General features: G+C 33.9%; 3 protein-coding genes across 3 annotated transcripts; 1 reads left to right on the forward strand and 2 right to left on the reverse strand.

Annotated features, from left to right (window-relative positions):
* Positions 1-1,326: 1,326 nt before the first annotated feature.
* On the reverse strand, positions 1,327-9,252 carry LOC142618629 (NO-associated protein 1, chloroplastic/mitochondrial). The gene is made up of 13 exons (XM_075791576.1): positions 8,749-9,252; positions 7,753-7,938; positions 6,775-6,861; positions 6,599-6,678; positions 6,226-6,307; positions 5,266-5,286; positions 4,409-4,454; positions 3,642-3,760; positions 3,340-3,453; positions 3,152-3,259; positions 2,971-3,060; positions 1,907-2,016; positions 1,327-1,694 (listed from the first exon to the last, which is right to left on the reverse strand). Exons 1-13 carry the CDS (start codon positions 9,124-9,126, stop codon positions 1,433-1,435), a joined length of 1,683 nt encoding a protein of 560 aa, XP_075647691.1. The 5' UTR covers positions 9,127-9,252; the 3' UTR covers positions 1,327-1,432.
* Positions 9,253-11,652: 2,400 nt separating this feature from the next.
* On the reverse strand, positions 11,653-13,921 carry LOC142621313 (putative aquaporin TIP5-1). The gene is made up of 3 exons (XM_075794631.1): positions 13,712-13,921; positions 12,830-13,080; positions 11,653-12,289 (listed from the first exon to the last, which is right to left on the reverse strand). The coding sequence occupies exons 1-3, from the start codon at positions 13,854-13,856 to the stop codon at positions 11,906-11,908; spliced, it is 780 nt and encodes a 259-aa protein (XP_075650746.1). The 5' UTR covers positions 13,857-13,921; the 3' UTR covers positions 11,653-11,905.
* A 3,318-nt stretch (positions 13,922-17,239) lies between these two features.
* Positions 17,240-17,644, forward strand: LOC142620057 (protein AGENET DOMAIN (AGD)-CONTAINING P1-like). Its single transcript, XM_075793494.1, has one exon. The coding sequence runs from the start codon at positions 17,240-17,242 to the stop codon at positions 17,642-17,644; it is 405 nt and encodes a 134-aa protein (XP_075649609.1).
* The last annotated feature ends 1,545 nt before the right edge of the window (positions 17,645-19,189 follow it).

The following is a 19,189-nucleotide window of genomic DNA, read 5'->3' on the forward strand; positions in this document are numbered from 1 at the left end:
TTGCTTGACTATTTTCAATGGTGACATTTCCTTCTTCTTTTTCTTTTTTCCTGGAAATAATGGCATTGATTGCGTTGAACTTCCCTCGCATGGTGATAGTAAAGCCTTCTCCACAAAGAAACAACAGGGTTTTTCTTTTCTTATAGTAAATCAGCGTATTATTTCCAAATTCCAACAATATTGCTCATGAACTAACTTGGTTAATTTATTACTATCATCTTTTCCTGTTCTAGATTCCTTTATTTATTTTTAATTTAAACTCACGAAATGGACCAAATTGACCGAATGGACTGAAATGGACCAAATTAGACCGAATTGGATTGAATAGACCAAAGATAACCTAATTGAACCGAAGTGGGTGTTTATTATCTCTATCCCTTGAAGTTAATAAAAATGACATATGGTTATCTAGGTAGGAGCGGAATTAGACCCTTCAACCTAGCTTTGAATACTACATTAGCATATGAATATAAATATAGTGGTAGAATATGACTTTTTTTTTTCCAGGTGAGTATAAACTAAAAATAAATAAATGGTGTCTCTACTCAAGTTGTTTGTATTACATGTATTTTCTATTATAAATTACATTTAGGTTCAAGAATGTGTAAAGTCATAGTAGTAAAAAGTGATGATTCTATCATGATTGGTGAGTTACAATTGGTTTTGAGAATGTGTAGAGACATAATGCATAATTGCATATATATATATATATATATATATATATATATATATATATATATATCAAAAAAGATGAAAAGAAAATGATAATATGGCTGCTGATGTGACTCCACAGGAGTTTAGCAATAATAAATATTAAGTTTCAACTTTTAGATATTATATAAATTTCCTTGACTCAATATATATTATTTTTTTTATCTTGTGCATTTCTTAACTTGTGCTTTTTTGGATGCTGACTTTTTGCTGAATATTTATTGTCTATTTGCTAAAAGTCAGTTAAATTATAGTTGTACCTAGAAAAAAGCTACAAAAAAAAAAAAAACACTAAAAGAAAAAACCCAATGGCAAACAGACCATATTCTCGAGCAGCACTGCCTTGGCCTTTTAATTGAAAATTAACTCTTCAAAAACAAAATGGGGAATGATCTTTAAGATGTATCATGTTTGGATCAAAGATACTGCACTGACCATATTGATTAGACTGCCCAAGATGACACCACTTTTCTGGATTGGGTTGGACTTTCTGCTTTTTGTATTCGTTAACTTGATGTAGAATCTGAACTACTGCTAATCTTTTACTTAAAATGCTTTTATTCAATCTCTATAGCCTTTTCAACTGCTGTATCAAAATCTTGAAAAGTGCAGCTGTTGGAACAACCTTTCAAACCCACATTATATATTGAGAAAAACACTACAACATCCTTTAACAGTATGCAAATTGATTACATACAAATGCCTCATTAAATCACAAGCATCAAAAGAACCACTTTGGTCTCACTTCTTCTTCCTTATCTGTCAACTCCCGGTATTGGTACCATTCTGCTCCCACCTTGCCTACAGGTAGTGGAGGCCTAACAAAAACCTCAACCGGCTTGGGAACATGGACAGTTAAATGCAGTTCTCCAGCTTTGTCCTTCAAATTTAAATCTGAATCTGAATCAGATTGTCTAATTGATCTGCTCACCGGTTCAATAGAAATCCATCCTAGACCGGATACAGCCACATCACATGCAGGCCTGTCCAAGCCAAAAAAATAATAAGTTTATGTTTATTGACTGAGGAATCAGAAGAAAATATCAGCATTTGTGGCTAGTGTGAAAACAAAAAAGCTCATCAGGGAATATATATATATACATGTAAAAGCTTTTTAAGATAACAACCAGAACTAAATATAAATGCAAAGAAATGGCTCTAGCAACAATAATGCACAATGAAAATTCAACTACACCTTTTTACATCTTCATATGGTATACGCAACTGACGCTCAGTTTCCAATCCTCTCCAGTCATCTGCTCTTTGTTTTCCAGTTGGAGGCGTTAACAGAACCCCAATTTCTTTCTACAAAAAAAGGTAAAGGCCATTCTATTCATACTGAACAGAGATACGAGAAAAAACACATCCCACAAAGCACAAATAAGAAGAAAACCAATGAACATATAGGAAGGCGAGAGAAACAAAGAAAGAAAAAGAGATTTCTTCTCAATTTTAGAATCATGCTAGAAATACAGATTCACGAACTCCACTTCAGACGAGATATAAATTTATTGCTGGTGTATAAATCATGCATGACTGTTTAGGCTTCGATATGAGATTTGCTAATGCAGCTTTATTTTTAATGACCAAAAATGCTAGTAGAATCCATGTAACAAAGCAGTCAGCTGATACACACATCTGTTGCTTTGCTATAAGAGCGAGTGTTCAAAATTATTATGCAGCTGTTTACTTTTACCAACAATCAGAATTAGGAAATATTGGAAAACGTGACATGAAATATGCTATACATTTGATAAACAAACTACAATTTTTTACTCTCTTCTCCCCCCTCCCCTTAGGGCTAAAACTAACTTAAAAAAAATAAAACATTTTTTAGTGAGTCATTTTGCAAGAAAAAGAAAAAATTCAAAAAAGAAAGCAGACAATTCACAACTACAACATTGAAACTGTAAGTCTCTAACTAATTCCAGTGATCTGGCCAAACACAAGCACCAGCAAGTATTTGGTACTTTTTGTTTTGTTAGTTATGTGAAAACAAACAATTGAATGGCTGCCTTGAGTAGCCATTCCTTTACCTGCTTGGAGGAATTTCTAGAATTATGTACTCTTCGCTAGCATTACAGATTTCCTGGTACACAGCCTGTGTACAGGAGATTCTGTTTTTGCTCTTTTGATTCAATACAATTTCTTATTTTTTCCGATCAAAAAACAAACAATAAAACAATTGACACCCAGATTATTGATTCTAAAAAAACTTGGACCAGATGCAAGCCCAATAAAAACTAGCTTCTTCATTACCTGGTAAAATTCATCTGCTTCATCTGTGGGTACCATATGAATCTGCAAAGCCTTTGGCCCATAGAATGTCAAGCATGTTTCTGGGAGAACCTGAAAAAAAATAAATAAATAATAATTGAACCAGGAAAATTGTAGAACATCAAGTTTGACAATTTAAAATACATGAAAGTGCAAGCCAAACCTTCAAAATATCAATTCTCACAAGGCCTCCCCAAAATATTGAAAACCCATTTAAGTCATTGGATTGAACTTCGCTTGCGGTCCCATTATCAGAGGCTACCTTAGAATTCTGTCATAGTAGAACAAAAAACTAAATTAATGGGGGATAAATAATTGTGCAGTATTCAAGGAAATACAGAGAAAACATACAGGAAAAGAGTGACCCCTGAGCCGGCTTTGGGGAGCAAGGACAGGTAGATCTTCTGAATGAACCACTGCAGCTTGCCTATGGTGGAGATGTACTCCAGGCGTGTCATATAATTTCTGCACAAGCCAAAAAAAGACCATTCATGAGATATGAAATTTTAAAAAAATTCAATATTTTCACAGACTAGATTCTCTGTTAATACCAAAGAAATCAAAACTGCTTAGATAAGTAAACACAACCACGTATTGAATCACAATACAAATGCTAACAGCAGACAGATAGATATTTAATATATATGGCTTACCCCTCCTCCTAGGAAAGCATTAATTTGAATTGGACCTAAGGTGGTTCCAGGAACAGCAGATTGTATGGGTTTGTACTTCTGCGCTGCTGCAGCAACTGGATCCTTTTGTCCTATCATTTCTGAATCCGAATATAAAAGAGTTCAACAAAGAGGAAGAACTATTGTATTTAGAGAGTAAAAGCTTATCCCATAACGTTAGCCAAGAGAAGAATGCAAAAAGAAATGGTATTCCAAAATGATTACTTGTCACTACCTAGCCCATAACAAAACACGGAAATCAGGTGTGCATATATACAGTCCATCAGTGGAGTAGCTACCCTTTTTGTTAATAGGTAGAAGTGTGAAAATAACATTTTTTTTCAAGGGGTTGGCCTTGGTGCAATGGCAAGTTCCTTCCACCAAAAGCAACAAGTTGTACTTTTGAGTCCAAGAATCGATCTCTCCAGAAAAATTGGGGGTAAGGCTACCTACCTAGTAATGATATCTTTACTTATTTCTACCTGTTTGTTCTAATTTATCAGCTTTGCAACCACAAAATTCACACTTTTGCATTTACAAACCAACTTTATATATTACAATTCTCACTAGTTTCAGTAGCATTCCTTGACAAATCAGAACTCGGAAGAGTGACATAATTGGGTAAGTGCTATTAGTTAATGCTTCCAATTAAGAAACTTGAGTTGATTTGAATTCTTTATAAACCCATGATATATGATGTACCTTCGCCATAATTAATGACAATAAATAGAAAATTTTAATTCACGTACTGAGTAAAGCACTGATGAATGCAGATTTCCCAACATTAGCTGAGCCCTGTAGGAATGGTAAATAAACAACCATAAGCGCAAAATCACTGATGTCAACCAGTAAAATGTTAAATTTGATGAAATTGCAGAACTACTGACGAGAGCTCTTAAAAGCCTAAAAACTAAGGACCAACAAATAAAAAGGAAAAAGAAGATGCCACTAATTTTTGGCCCCCCAGTTAAAAAGTAAAAACCGAAGGTTGGGCTGGAAAAGTGTTACCTTTAACAATGCCACGAGATGTACAAATAAATGTTAGTTTATTAAGAAAAGATCCATAATATTTTTTCTTTTTAAATGCTGTAAATCTACATATCATGCCTGCCACTATTTCCAGGTATCAAATATAATTTTTTTTTATAAGTAAATTATTATTAAATTCAAGTATGGATATTTTTTAATTAGTATGTTACACATAAATTCAACAGGTTATAAAACCAAATCTAAACCCTCCACCCCATACTTATTGGGGAGGAGGTCCAGATTGATCTATGGTAAATCAATAGAAGAATATATAAAATTCATTTTTGATTAGCTGACTTGCTACTAGTTACTAGCTTCTCAGCCTCTCATTTTGTCCTAAATTTATAAATAATTCATAGAAAAATTAACGAACCTAACTTACAACCGAATCAATGGTGAAACAATGCTGAGATGAGATAAAAATTAGAAAGGCAATTTTCCATTTTCAAAAATATTCAGCCTTATGAGCAAAATTCAAACAAAAGGACCAATGTCCTGATAGTTCAGTAAGAACAGTCCACTTTTTGATCCTACTCTGTGCATCAATGGGGAGCTTCAAATTCGGAAACTTACTAACCAGAATGTAAACATCCCGCCCCTGCAACAAAAAATAAACTCAAGAAATTAATTTGAGAAAAACAAAAGGAATAAATAGATATCTAAAAATTGCTTCATGCAGCTGTTGAGTATAAGCCAAATCCAGTGTTCACAACACCATATTCATACTGATGAAAATGACATATTATATCATGAGCAAGGAATTAACTTCATAAAGACAACAAATGAGATATCAAAGCATGAACAACAGTAGGATGAAAGCCGTTGCTTCCACTACTGGTATGGTAAAATTTTAAAAAGGGTTTCTACAATAGTACAATTTATTATATGTATACAACATTGACTTCTGTGAGTCCGGTTCACTAAACTATAAGCCATACCCATAAGCCAAAGACCCCATGTTAAACTGTAAGCCATAGGTTTGAGTATTTCCTTGTGCTATCACTTGCTTAAATATTCTCCCACATATGGGGAGTATAAAGGGTATTTCACTGTGAAATTTGCAGCAGTTTGAACCTAAATAATGGCATTGCATAGTGTAGGTGAGAGGAGATTCAGGAAAGTCCATCCCCTCCATGTCTTTTCACTTTGACAATATGTGTAGAAAATTGATTTTCACTCACAGGAGGGAATTTTTTCTACCTCATCTTTTGAGCATTTCCTCCATCTTGTTACATAAAGACACAGATTCAATAGTCTGCATCCTCTAATTAAGGCACTAGATAAACCATACATCTGCAGACACATCTAAGTCAGATGCTCATACCCAAGTCCCAAAAAAAAAGAGCTTCCACCCATAATGGAGATCAATGTTACTGATTTGGACTTGGGAGATATTTCCTGAAAATTAGTCACATCTTTCATATTCACTAAAAATCCATGAATGAAGATCAGTATAACATTAATTTCCAGCGACAACCACTTTCTTTCATTCAGTTATATCGGTAGCTTTAGGAAGGGAGTTGATCGAGTGAAAAACCTTTTTTTCCTTTTGAATTTCTGATGCGACTCCCACTATTCCAACCAAAGACTTTGAACTTGTCAGATGAACACTTAGAACGCTGCAAAAATAAGCCAACTTATAAGTATGCAACTCCAAGCATGCTGCATATATTTTTGTGGTCATAAAAATAAATAAATAACTGTGCAAGAACCTTGAACTTTATTCAACCAGTCCTAATCCTAGCAGTGAGACTGGGCTACATGAATCTTTATAAGGACTTCCTGTGAACTTAACTACTGAAGTAACAATTTAGCATAAAGATGTAAAAATAAAAAGGGTTTCCAGAGAGAATCAATGTTGTTTGGGGGGTGGGGGGAAAAGAAAAGAAAATATAAGAGTCTAGACTTACTTAAGCTTCTTCTTTGTAGTGGCCTCTACTACCCAATCACCAACACAATTAAAATCAGTCCCTTTTGGTAGGAGATCAACCTATAAGTGAATATGATGATTGTTGTCTAAATCAGTATATAGTAAAAACCAGGCATCAATATGACAATATTCAATACCAATGTGCAGATTATTTACCTTTGTCACAACTAATATTATTGGATTCGCACCAGCCAGATCACGCACACGAGCCAAAAAGCTGCCATTGAAGTCAACAATATCAACCTAAAAGTGATTAACAAAAAGAATTAGAGAAATCTTTCTATTATATGCTTAACGAATTTATGTCATATGAGATCACCAAAACAAACTGTATATATAATCATTGCAGAAAATTGTGATCTATTGTTATTTGATGGTAGACAGTATTCACATCTTTGAGTCCTTTGTATTGTACAAGACAATCTTTCTGATAAATTTTCCTTTTTATGCATCAGCAAAATATGAAACTATGACCCCTTCCTACCCTGGCCCAACCACTTCATCACCTGAGCCAATGTCTCTAGACTATCTTTTTGTCAGAGGGTTACTCCCTATGACCAATTTATGATTTACTAGGATGTAAGATCTACTTATTATCTGAACTTAAAAATTTTACACTGCAAGTGAGACATGAAAGGTTTCTTTGTCATTCTCAGGTATTCATTGAACCACGTACAGTTTGGGAAACAGAAAATATTAGAAATATATTCACTTTTAGGAACAATATATCAGAAAGGCAAAAGAAAGAATAATTCTCATGGGCCACATACATGCTGTGATTCCTCAATTGCTAAAGGAGTGCCTAGGTAGTATTAAGCTTGACATTCACTAGCAAGTTAGCATTCTGTGTGCGCACCAAAGTTCATCTCAAAGTGATTGATTGAAGTTCTCAGGTGATGAGAACAATAGCTATTAACAAATATGGGAATGGAGCCTTCCAGTTACATGTGCCATCAACACATAGAACCCTCCCCACCCTAGCAGTTTGCAGTTTAATTGCAAAAATTCAAATTCTTCCACAGCTAAAGCAATACCAAAACAAGAGCACCGCTACATATATTAATCATATTCTAGGGGTTTCAAGATAATGCATTAACTTCATATAAAAAAGAAAGTCAGATAGCCTGCACTAACCAGTTTAACAATCAAGGCCTTCTCATAGCGTAAGTGAGACAGCTTCTCCCTAAGCTGCTCAGCTGTCACAAACTGCTTCCCACCAGAATAACCTCCATTTCCACCAACTGCAGTTATCATATGCCCATGAGACAATAACCGGCACCGCCCACATAGAATAGTTCTAAGCTGGTGGTGCTTCTTCTTCTGCACAATCATATACATTCTGTAAGAAATCTCTTATAACTCTCAACTCAAAATATTCAAATACCAATTAATGCAATTTGATAAAACTCAATTTACCAAAAATGAGGGGTGCAGAAATGCCCAGTAAACAAATCATTCTTTGAGACAGCAATTCATAATCAATCATCAAAGTTAATTTCTAGTCTTTCTTAAGCAAAAAGGAGCAAAATTTGAGCTTAACAATAACATCAACAAAAGGAAATTTTGCTTGAAAAATCAATGAAGGTGCTTATAATATTGCTTCAAGGTTCAAATTTGATATACCCCACCAAAGCAAAAGGCATTTAAAATTCAATTTGCAATTTTTTTTAATTTTTAAATTCGATAGTTACAATGGGGAGGGAGATTTGAACCTTTGATGTCTTGAAACACCAAGAGGTGCCAACAAGTTGAGCTCTTTGGCTAAATTAAATTTGCAAATTGCCCATTACCATATTATCCCAAAATCACTTACTTTTCATTCTCATTCAAGCTATTATATAAATATCCCCTCTTAAAAAGCAACACTTTCAAATAGCTAAATCAAAAGTACAATGCAAAAACAAATTCAGAAAAAACAATTCGGACCACATAACCCACTTACCGGGCAATTCATAAACTTTTGTTTGAAATCAATAAAAGGACTTATTACAATTCAACATTGTTTCAAACTTTGACATACCCACCACAGAAAAAGCTTTCAAATTCAATTTTTTTCAACTACCCATTACAGTATAATTACAAAAACACTTACTCAAGCTCTTAAAAAGCACTGACAAAAACAATTCATACCAATTCATAGGTCTCGATGTCCACGTAACCCGGAGCATCCGAATCCGAAGTATGCAACGGAGCCCCACACCCGTAACAAGTAGCCACCGCCATTGAAACCTTCAAGACCTTCTCTTTCTTCATCATCTTCTTCTTCTTCTTGGTCTCAGCTTTCTTTTCGGTCATGGCCTCAAGGGACAACTGGTGTTCAAGGAATTTCTGGCCTCGGGTCGGGGCGGCAGCCCCGGTTCCGTCGGGTCCGGATACGGACTCCGAGGAATGTGTCTCTGAGACTGAGGCTTTGCAGAGTACGAGAGTGGCTTTTGTGTAAATTTTGGGAAATTTGGGGGCAGAGATTTTGAGATGGTGAGGAAGAGAGAGTGGTGAGAGGGATGCCATGGATGATGACCGTTAATGGGGAGAGGTTTAACGGTTGGAAGGGTTTAAGGCTTTATAAGGCTTGTGGTGTTCGTTGTGCAAGATGATAGACACTTCAGTTCAAAGCGAGCCAGATAAAGTCATGAGTTTAGTGTGTACTAGATAAAATGAATGGTCTAATTATTGTTTTACATAAAGTTTTACAATATTGTACATACTTAAGCTAAAACATAATTTCAGATTTTTACTTTTTTTTTTTTTTTTTTTTGACTCAGTGGATTGGTTGAGTTGTCAAGCACTCGGTCTCAAAATGACTATCTTAGGTTTAACTGGCAAATAAATTTGCCAGTTCAAATCCAATATATCAAATCTAACCTAATAATTTTACCCATGAATACCCAATTCTCTTACCGATTAGTTTAAATGCTAATTTTAATGAGTATAAATTGCTGCTGCATATGAGTATATGACATTATCTCAAAAATGATTCAAAAAGTAGACTTTTTTTTTTTTTGCCAGTCTCCTTTCAACCAGAGACTAATCACTGTTCGAGACGAAGGGAAAGGGAAAGTAGACTTAACCTATATACATAGGTGATGAAAAATCACCAGCAAAAAGTAAAGTGTACCAAATCCAAGACAAAAAGGAGTGGGCCAATCAGAATTAAATACGATTTCATAAGATAAAAGCTAAAACTAAGCCACAAACTGACAAAAGTAATAAGTAGATACAATTTGATAAGATAAAAGCAATAGTTTAAACAAGAATGAGAGAAAGAGCTGTTATGGAAGAGGATCATTGAGACCACGTATGAGAGCAATTGGGGGGAGCGGGGGACTGGTGTTCAAAATTTGTCTCCTACCCTCATGGTCTTTGCCTTTGGAAATCTATTAGACAGGAGTGGGAGACTTTTTTCGATTCACCATTTTGAAGTGGGTTACAGCTCTAAAGTAAAATTTTGGTATGACTTGTGGTGTGGGGATTCCCTTCTAAAGGAGGAGTTCCTAGATATATTTTTTATCAGTCATGATCAAGATTCTTCCATAGCAGGCTTATTGCAATTCAACAATGGGATGAAACATTGGGATCTTCATTTTTCCAGGTCGGTACAAGCCTGGGAGCTGGATTCCTTGGATAGGTTTATGGAATTAATTTACTCATCTTCTATGTCTGGAAAGGGGGATGACAAGATGGGTTGAAAGCTTGATAAGAGTAGGGGTTTTGAGGAAGGAGGATATTACTGGCTTTTATGTCCCTCTAATTTAGTTCTTTTCCCATGGAAAAATATTTGGAGAACTAAGATCCCTCCTAGGGGTGCCTTCTTCTCTTGGAGTGCAGCGTTGGGAAGGATATTGATGATATATATTTTACAGTGCTGGTTTTGTTAATTACTTTCCTCAAAAATTATAGTTTGTAAGTTTAGAAGTAATATTCCTTTCAAAATAATGAAGAGCAATTCCAAAAATTCCTATATTTTGTGTACCTTAATCTATTACAAAATCTTTATCTTTTATGGGCATCAATACGAGTTCAAAACTTGGTTTGTGAGATCGGTTGGTTGATCATGTTCTTTCTTTCTTTCTTTCCTTTTTTTCTTTCTTTTTTAATGGATCGGGTTTGGGTAATACCCATACCTAGCCCAAAATATTCAAGTATTTATCCAAACCCGACCAATTGTCTTTACCCATGAGATATGAATAAATATCCAAATGTTTCAGGTCGAGTCAAGTATTCACTACCTATTGGATTTAACTATCCCCATATATTACTAATTAAGAACAAAATCAAATATCAAAGGTCAAAATGAGGTTTTTGAAATATAATAGATTAATTTTATATTTTAAGGACCAAAAGTATATTTTAATTTCATCTAAAGTTACAAAAATTAGAAAACCAATTGAAGGCAACAAAAGTCATAAAACCAAGAATTTAAAAAAAAAAAAATGAAGGATTAGTTGTAGTTCAAAGAGTCAAATTGATTATTTCCATCAGTCATGAATGAATATGAATATGAAGTAACAAAATTGATCACCAATGCTATCGATAACTTGCTAATATCATATTCCTATAAGAATGAACATACTTTCTTTTTGGGACTATCTTATCCTTTTGGTATTCAATAGTTTCTGGTAGCTTATTTATTAAATGTGAGACAAAATGATAAAAGTTTGTCATAATTGATGGGACGTACACGAAGATACATGTTATAAAGCACACCAAAAAAAAAAAAAAGCAATATGAAAGATAGAGAGAATCTAGCTACGCAATATTCTTGACTTATTTGTGTTGCTCAAATTTATTCATAGAAGCATAAGATAAATAAGAAACACACACACACACACACACATATATATATATATATATATATATATATAACAATGCAACTATTGATAAGAAAAAGAATCATTTTCATTTTCATTTGAAAATGACAAATGATAAATTCTATGGTTCAAATTAAATATAATAAATATAGAGGTGTATCTCATGCCACATTATATAAACGAGGAAATTGAGAGAAATTTGTTACTCAAAAGGATTGGTGGCACATGGAACCGTTAAAATGTTGAATTCACGTGATTTGTGAAAGTATCAATACATATTGGTATATAATATCCATATAGCTTCTCAACACTATAGAACAAAAAAGAAAATGTAGAGGCTAATACAATTTTTTTTTTGAGAAACTAGAGGCTAATGCAATTAATTAAAGTCATTCAGCAATTCAGTTAATAAACATCTTAATCAAGTACAAATTAGCAGATAAAACAAACGAAAAGAAGCAAATGTATGAAGCATATAATTACACCCCAGTTCCCTCAGTGACGCCCCTAATAGAATCTGGAGCTTGAGCAGGGAACACCACATTGTCATAGAGAAGGCCTGCAACTGCTGCACCAATCAAGGGTCCAACCCAATAAACTGCTTGATTCTTGAAACTGCCACCAGTGACAGCAGAACCAAAGGCACAAGCTGGGTTCATTGATCCACCAGAGAAGGGTCCTGATGCTAACACATTAGCTCCTGCTATGAACCCAATTGCTATAGGTCCAATCACTCCCATTGTACCACGCCTGGTATCCCCAGCGGCATAAACAGTGTACACTAGACCAAATGTCATGATACCTTCCATGATAGATGCTCCAAACCCAGTCATTTCTTCTGCAATGATGTAGGGTTGAACATGCTGCAAAACTCAAATGATTAACAACATCGTTTCAAGTTTCAATCAGATCAACCCACTAAAAGAAAAACATTCGGACAAATTACACCAGTCTCCTTAAGGTTTCACGGAATGACACTCCTTTTGAGGCTTGTATAAATTACTAGGATATTTTTTTTCAATATAATATTTCTTTAGTAAAAGTCATACAATTAGAGGATATGAACTTATGGAAATGTCATTCTTGAAATATTTGGGGATGTCATATCATGAACTAAAGAAGTTTTGTTTGTTAAAATACCCAAATCATTTCAAGTCTCAAAAAACTGTACATGCATGTTTTGTTACTAAAAACACTCTTGTTGGAAGATTAGAATTCACAATGATTCCTACAATTAGAGGTAGAAAAATAGTCTAAAAGTGAAGTTATAGTGTTAAATAAAGAGAATGAAAACGTGAAAACATCCTTAAAAAACCAAACATGCACAAACCAGGTTAAGACACTTATATTAAATCACAAATAACACTAACAAAAGATATCACTAGCATGAATGTTTCTATTACCTGTCCAACAACAGCTCCCTTCAAGACAAGGCTAGCAAAAACAGCAGCCAGCAACTGAGAAACCCAGTAAAACAGAGCGGTTGGGACACTAATGTGGCCTCCAACAGCCATTCCAAACGTGACGGCCGGATTCACATGTCCACCTGAGATGTTCCAAGCAGAATAGACAGTAGCTGACAATGCAAGGGCATTGGCGATAGCGACCACCACCAGACTCGATGGGTCTGAGGCAACATTAGGATTCAATTTCCCTGCCACATTACAAAAATCAAACAAGGGGCACATGAATTTAAAAAGCAAATTCAGTCAAACAGCCATGTAAACATGTAATCCTTCATAGAAAAAAGCCTAATATTTCAAATTCCTCCTTTCAATTTCTGTAATTGTTGTCAACATTATATAGAATGAAAAATGGCCACTCATTCAAAATCATATGCACTCTTTTAGTAATGCAGGCACATTTATTTATTCTATAGTACACACTTCTAATAAGTATCATATCTACTTGACCTAAACCGTCATTATAAAATATATATATATATATATATGAAAAAGCCATATCTTCATATCTTCAAGAATTCTCCATATCTCCATATCTTCAAGAATTCTTCATATCTTCATATGAAAAATTGTAACATAGAATTCTCCATATCTTCAAGAATCAACATAACTTAAGTATGATGGCTTACACACTTACTACTCCATAAAGTCATTGACCAAAGTTCTAAGTAAATGACTCATATAACACAAAAGAAAGTGATTAATCACATGTGTTATTCAAGTACAAGAAAAGAGTAAGAATGAACTTTGAAACCCCATTTACGTAACACTAAATCTATACCATAAACACTATCAAAAAGTGTCAAGTTTTAAAGTACTCACTCGCTGACATGGAAGATCCCACAACTGCAAACACATAGAAGAATGTGGAGAGGAACTCAGCAAGATAAGACCGAAACGAATTGGCAGTGACAGATTGCTGAAAACGCTCTCTTAGCATAGTTGGGGCCATATTGTTAAGACGCATTGAACAAGAATGGGAAATTGATTTCAAGGGTGTGAGAGATTCTATGCGTAAATCAAAGAAAGTTTGTGACTTTTGTCACTGTGAGAGAGACTCGTTTTGATATCAAATGTTTCAGAGAGAATGGAACTTGTTGATATATATTGCACAGTTTTGAGACAGTTTTCAAATCACTCTCAAACATGCAACGTTTCAGGGAAAGTGAATTTTCAAGAATTAACCGCTAAGCCACGTGGCGGTGACTGGTTGGACCTTTTGAGTACGTGTGGTTTTTACAGTTGTTATCGTATGCTTTCGAATTGCAGAAATACCCCATTTCTAGTGTGGGCCTGAGCTTAACCTGACCCACAAACTTACACTAGTTATTGGGCTAGATTCAAAGTGGCCTAATAGATTGGGTTTGGTTCCAGTAAAATTGAAAGCCAAAGCCCATTACATTCCTAACTTCTATCTTCTACTAATGTCTAATAACCTTCTCATATTCGTTCTCTCCACTGGCCCATAGATTTGAGGCCTTGAAATCCTAGATGAATTTGGGTCAAATCCAAAGGTATCCAAACAGAGTATTTGAATTTTAACTCCCAAATCCAAAATCATATAACCCAAATTATGAAAATCTCAATTATAACTTTTTTTTAATGAAAAAAAAAATTCCAATTATAAGTTTATAACATGTAACGCATGCTTCTTGTGTTATATTGTAGAATTATGGACAATTCGTGAAGGGCATAATAACTTTTTAAATTTTTTTTAAGCGGGAGACGTAAGGTGAAATTCATAATCAGAAGGTCCAACCAGTAGCCACATGGTTCCTTGGTGGATAGCCCCCAAAATTTTTCATTTTTCCTCTAGAGTAGCTAAAAAAATGACATGGGCCCCTCCTAAAATAAATATCCAACCCCCCAAAATTATTCCCAAACTTCTTTAATTTCTTTTAGTCCAATCGACATCTTTCCAGCAAAAAAAATTCCAATAGACATCAATTATTGTACTCAATTAAAGCAAAAATTGGCCCAAAACTAAACTTCATACTACATTCCCAATATCAAGAAACCTAGGTTATTAATTTTTGTTTCTCCTCTAAAGCACTGCCAGCCCAACCAGCCCCAAATCCCAGATGAAACAAAACAAAACCTTCATCAGTCTCATCTCTCATGCCTCCTCTGCTCCTCACTGTCCGAAAAAAAAAAAAAAAAGATTGACCTTTTTTTCTTTTTTCTTTTTTTTTTTCCTTCTCACGTTGTGACGCTGCAGCCACCACTGGCCCATTGCCCAGCCTTCATTGCCTCTATCTTAAGCCCTCACCTCAAGGTATCTCATTCTCGTCTAAGTTCTCTTTCTCTTTTTCTCTAGAACTAAACTTAATACTGAATAGCTAAATAGGAATATGTGTAGGTGATATCCCTTTGCCAGCAATGTATGCGTATTTGACTTTGTCTTTTTGCGTTTATTGTTATTGTATTTCTTTATACTTAACCCACTGATTCTTGACTCTTTTTTGTGCTTTTTGTTTCTTTAAAAAGTGAAAAAATGTTGAGAAAATGAGATTTTAAAAAGATATACATAAAAATTAAAAGTTAAAAGCTAAAAGTTATATCTGAGCCTAAACAAACTCTTAATTAGTATATCGCTATTACAAATGAGCCCCTCCAAGAAATAATTCATGACTACACCCCTGTCCATAATAAGGGAGAAATGAGAGAAAATAAGGTGCATAACTTGGTTAGCAGATTTATCCTATAATATTACCAATTGAATCTATCCTAAGTTTTGAGTTTCTTAATTCTCAAATCTTCTTTTGTCCCTTTTTAGAAATAGAATAGTGTTCTGGTTCAGTGGTTTGAGTTGTAAAAGTCATATTTGGATCATCCTTACATGTTTGGAACTGAATTTTTTACATTTTTGGTTTGGGAAAAATAGAAACCAAAAAGAATCCTGTTTTGATTAATTTTGAACTGTTTGTCATTCACGCAAAACTAAAGGGTGGAATATTGCTTAGACAAATCAAAGTGAGCGGCATTTAAATATTTTATAACAAAAATACAAATGTCTAGAGTTTAGTTGAATTACAAAAGGCTAATATTAAAAAAAAAAAATTAACACAAGAAAAGTATAGTATGGGTAGTTGCTATTGACAACTCGAAGTATACAACAGTTGAAACTCAAGTGGTCATATGCTATATCCTCAAATTAAATAACTCGGAGTTGCTATGTCTATTTTCTTTTCATTTTTTAATTTAGTAAAAGATAGAAAGTTGCTATGTCTATATGAACAATTGACGCGTTGGTGTGTAAGCATGCAAAAACCGCAATTTCTTGCAGCCTATGTAAAATGTAAAATTCACGTTCTAAGTTTTTTCAGAATTCATTTCAGTTTTCTAACTTTGTTTTTGTTCATTTCAGTCCTCTAAGTTTCAAATTTTTTCAATTAAGAACTTTCCATAAATTTTTGTTAAAAATTTTTGAAAAAAGAATCTGGAAAACTTCTTCAATCATTAATTAATTTTTTTAATTTAAAAAACTTGAAGAAAAAATTAAAAGATTGGAAAATTAACTATAGCATATAACAAAATTTAATGAAAAAATCTTAATTGAATAAATTTGAAAGTTAAAATATTGAAATGAACAAAGGGAAAGTTAAAAAGACTGAATTAAATTTTGATAAAACATAAAAAGTGAGTTTTGCATTTTAGCATAAATATTTTATAACAAAAATACAAATGTTTAGAATTTAGTTGAATTACAAAAGGCTAACAATAATTTTTCTAACACGAGAAAAGTATATTTATGAAGTTGCTATTGGCAACTTGGAGTACATATACAACAATAGAAAACTCGAGTGGTCATATACTATATCCTCAAATTAAATAATTCGTAGTTGTGATTTATTTGGATACCGCTTATATTGTTAAAAACTAAAAACTTATTGGTAAAAAAATTATAGCAAAATATTATTCACACTATGCCGTGAGTTTGCATTTTTTTTAATTTGTTTACAACAATTCCATGGTTCTCACGCTTAAAACGCGTAAACAGTGCCTAACACTGCAAAATGCGTTACCCAAACGCATGCTTGCTATGTCTTTTTTTTTTTCTTAATTAGTAAAAGATAGAAATTTGCTATGTCTATATAACCGATTGACACGTTGGTGTAAGCATGCAAAAACCCCAATTTCTTGCAGCCTACGTAAAAATTAATCTCTCTCCTAATTCCTATACCGACTCAAAGTCGAAGTCCTAAACTCAGTAGGATTACAAACCGACTCTATTTTTTCTTCTAATATATAAACCCCAGTTCAGTCTAGTACACACCCATCACTAGCATTATTCAATTTAATTACTCTATTCCAAGATCCTATCTCTCTCGGTGTGTTTTGCATTCAACAATGGCGTTCTCTAGGGGTGACAAAGTGGAAGTTTGTAGCAAGCAAGAAGGCTTTGTGGGTTCCTACTATGCAGCAACAGTAATCAAGAATTATGGGAACAAATACGCAGTGCAGTACAAGAACTTGGTGGCTGAAGATGATCAATCTCGCCCACTCATTGAAACAGTCGGTGCAAACGAACTGAGGCCAAGGCCACCTAAAGTTTTGGCAACTGGGTTTCATGCACTTGATGTGGTGGATGCGTTTGATAACGATGGTTGGTGGGTGGGCAAGATTTCTGGGAGGAAAGGGTCCGATAGTTACTATGTTTTCTTTGATGCTTACGGGGTTGAGATTTCTTATCCAACCTCTTGTTTGAGGCCTCATCTTGAATGGGTCAATAGCAAGTGGGTTTCTTCAAAGTAAAGGGTGTAATGAAAAACATTGTTTTGGATCTCTGTAATTTGTTTTTCATTAGTAGTAGATTTTTTTTAATTTTCTGTGGAGTTTCTTTAGGTGAATGAAAGTATGTAACTGCTTGAGATAATCTTCCTATGTTTAAGTCTGGTCTCTTTTCAATCTTTCTTGATAAGTTGTAATTCTCTTGCTTTAATATCTATGGTTCTCTCTTTTTTTATTCGAGTTTTGCTTAATTCTTGTGCTCTTGAATAGTCTTTTATTTTATAAAATTTATGATATACTCTTGAATCGTCTTGATACACCGATAATCTGTAGAGTGACTTGCCAAAGATGAAATTAAAAGAATCAAGAAAAACTAAAGAGTGACTTGCCAAAGATGAAATTAAAAGAATCAAGAAAAACTAAAGAAATTTAGGAAACTTAGAATAGGCTTTGATCACAGATTCAGGAAACTTTTTTTAAATAATAATAATAATAATACTTTCTAGGAGAAGACCAAATAACTCAAAAATAATGAGATATCTTTGAGTTGGGTTAATAGGCTTATTAATAAGAAATTTGAATGTCATTATCGTTACACTTGTAATGTCCCCTAAACTCATGACTCTTTAAGGTCTTGAAGGATTATGCTTTTATTTTGTAATTATGGTCTAATGAAGCTTTGCCTTCGTTGGGATCATTTTCGTGCCTTGTCATGTGTAGTGTCTATACAAGCTTAACTCTTAAACTTGGGTTCAGGATGGAGAGCCAAGAATGTAATTAATATTAGGGTAAATTATAAAGTTAGTACCTACCTTTTATACCAAATGTTAATTTGGTCAGTAACTTTTCAATTGTGTTAATTTGATCTCTAACATTTTTAGTGTTGTGTTAATTTAATTTCTGCTGTTATCCTTTGAATGAAAAAAGCTAACGTGTCAAATGGAATTAAAAAACGAGAAATGATATGTCCACAACATTTTTACAACATTTTTACAACAAATCTTAAGTGGCAGGTTGTTACTGGTTGTTATTGTTGGGGCAAAAAAGTAATCTTAATGTTAAGTTTAAATTTGAACCAATAATAACTAACCACCTATGATTTGTTGTGAAAATGTTGTAAAAATGTTGTGGACGTAGTACATCTTTTAAAAAAAATCATTTTTAATGCCACGTCAACTACCAACCAGACAAATCAGATTTTTTTTTTTTAAAAAAAAACCAAAATTAAAAATCTGCACATAGATCTAATCTCTCTCTCTCTCTCTCTCTCTCTCTCTCAAAAGAAACAATCCCGTTTAAGAAAGCTGGTCTAGAAACCAGCTCAAAAAATTTGAGTTAGTCCAATAGGATCAAACCTACACTACCTAGTGCCACAAATCCTTTTGCAAACGAGTGATTTGCTACTACTCTTTTTTACCTTCCAGAATTTATAGAATCATCATGCAGAGTTGCCAACAAATTACCATCATTTCAAATTCAAACCAAACCTGAAAACCCGTAGAGTTTTACAGAATGGTGGACAACCTTTCTCAAATAAAAAGAAAAAGGAATCCATTTTCTATGAGCTGC

The sequence above is a fragment of the Castanea sativa genome, chromosome 12 (assembly GCF_040712315.1).
Source record: "Castanea sativa cultivar Marrone di Chiusa Pesio chromosome 12, ASM4071231v1".
NCBI lineage: Eukaryota > Viridiplantae > Streptophyta > Magnoliopsida > Fagales > Fagaceae > Castanea > Castanea sativa.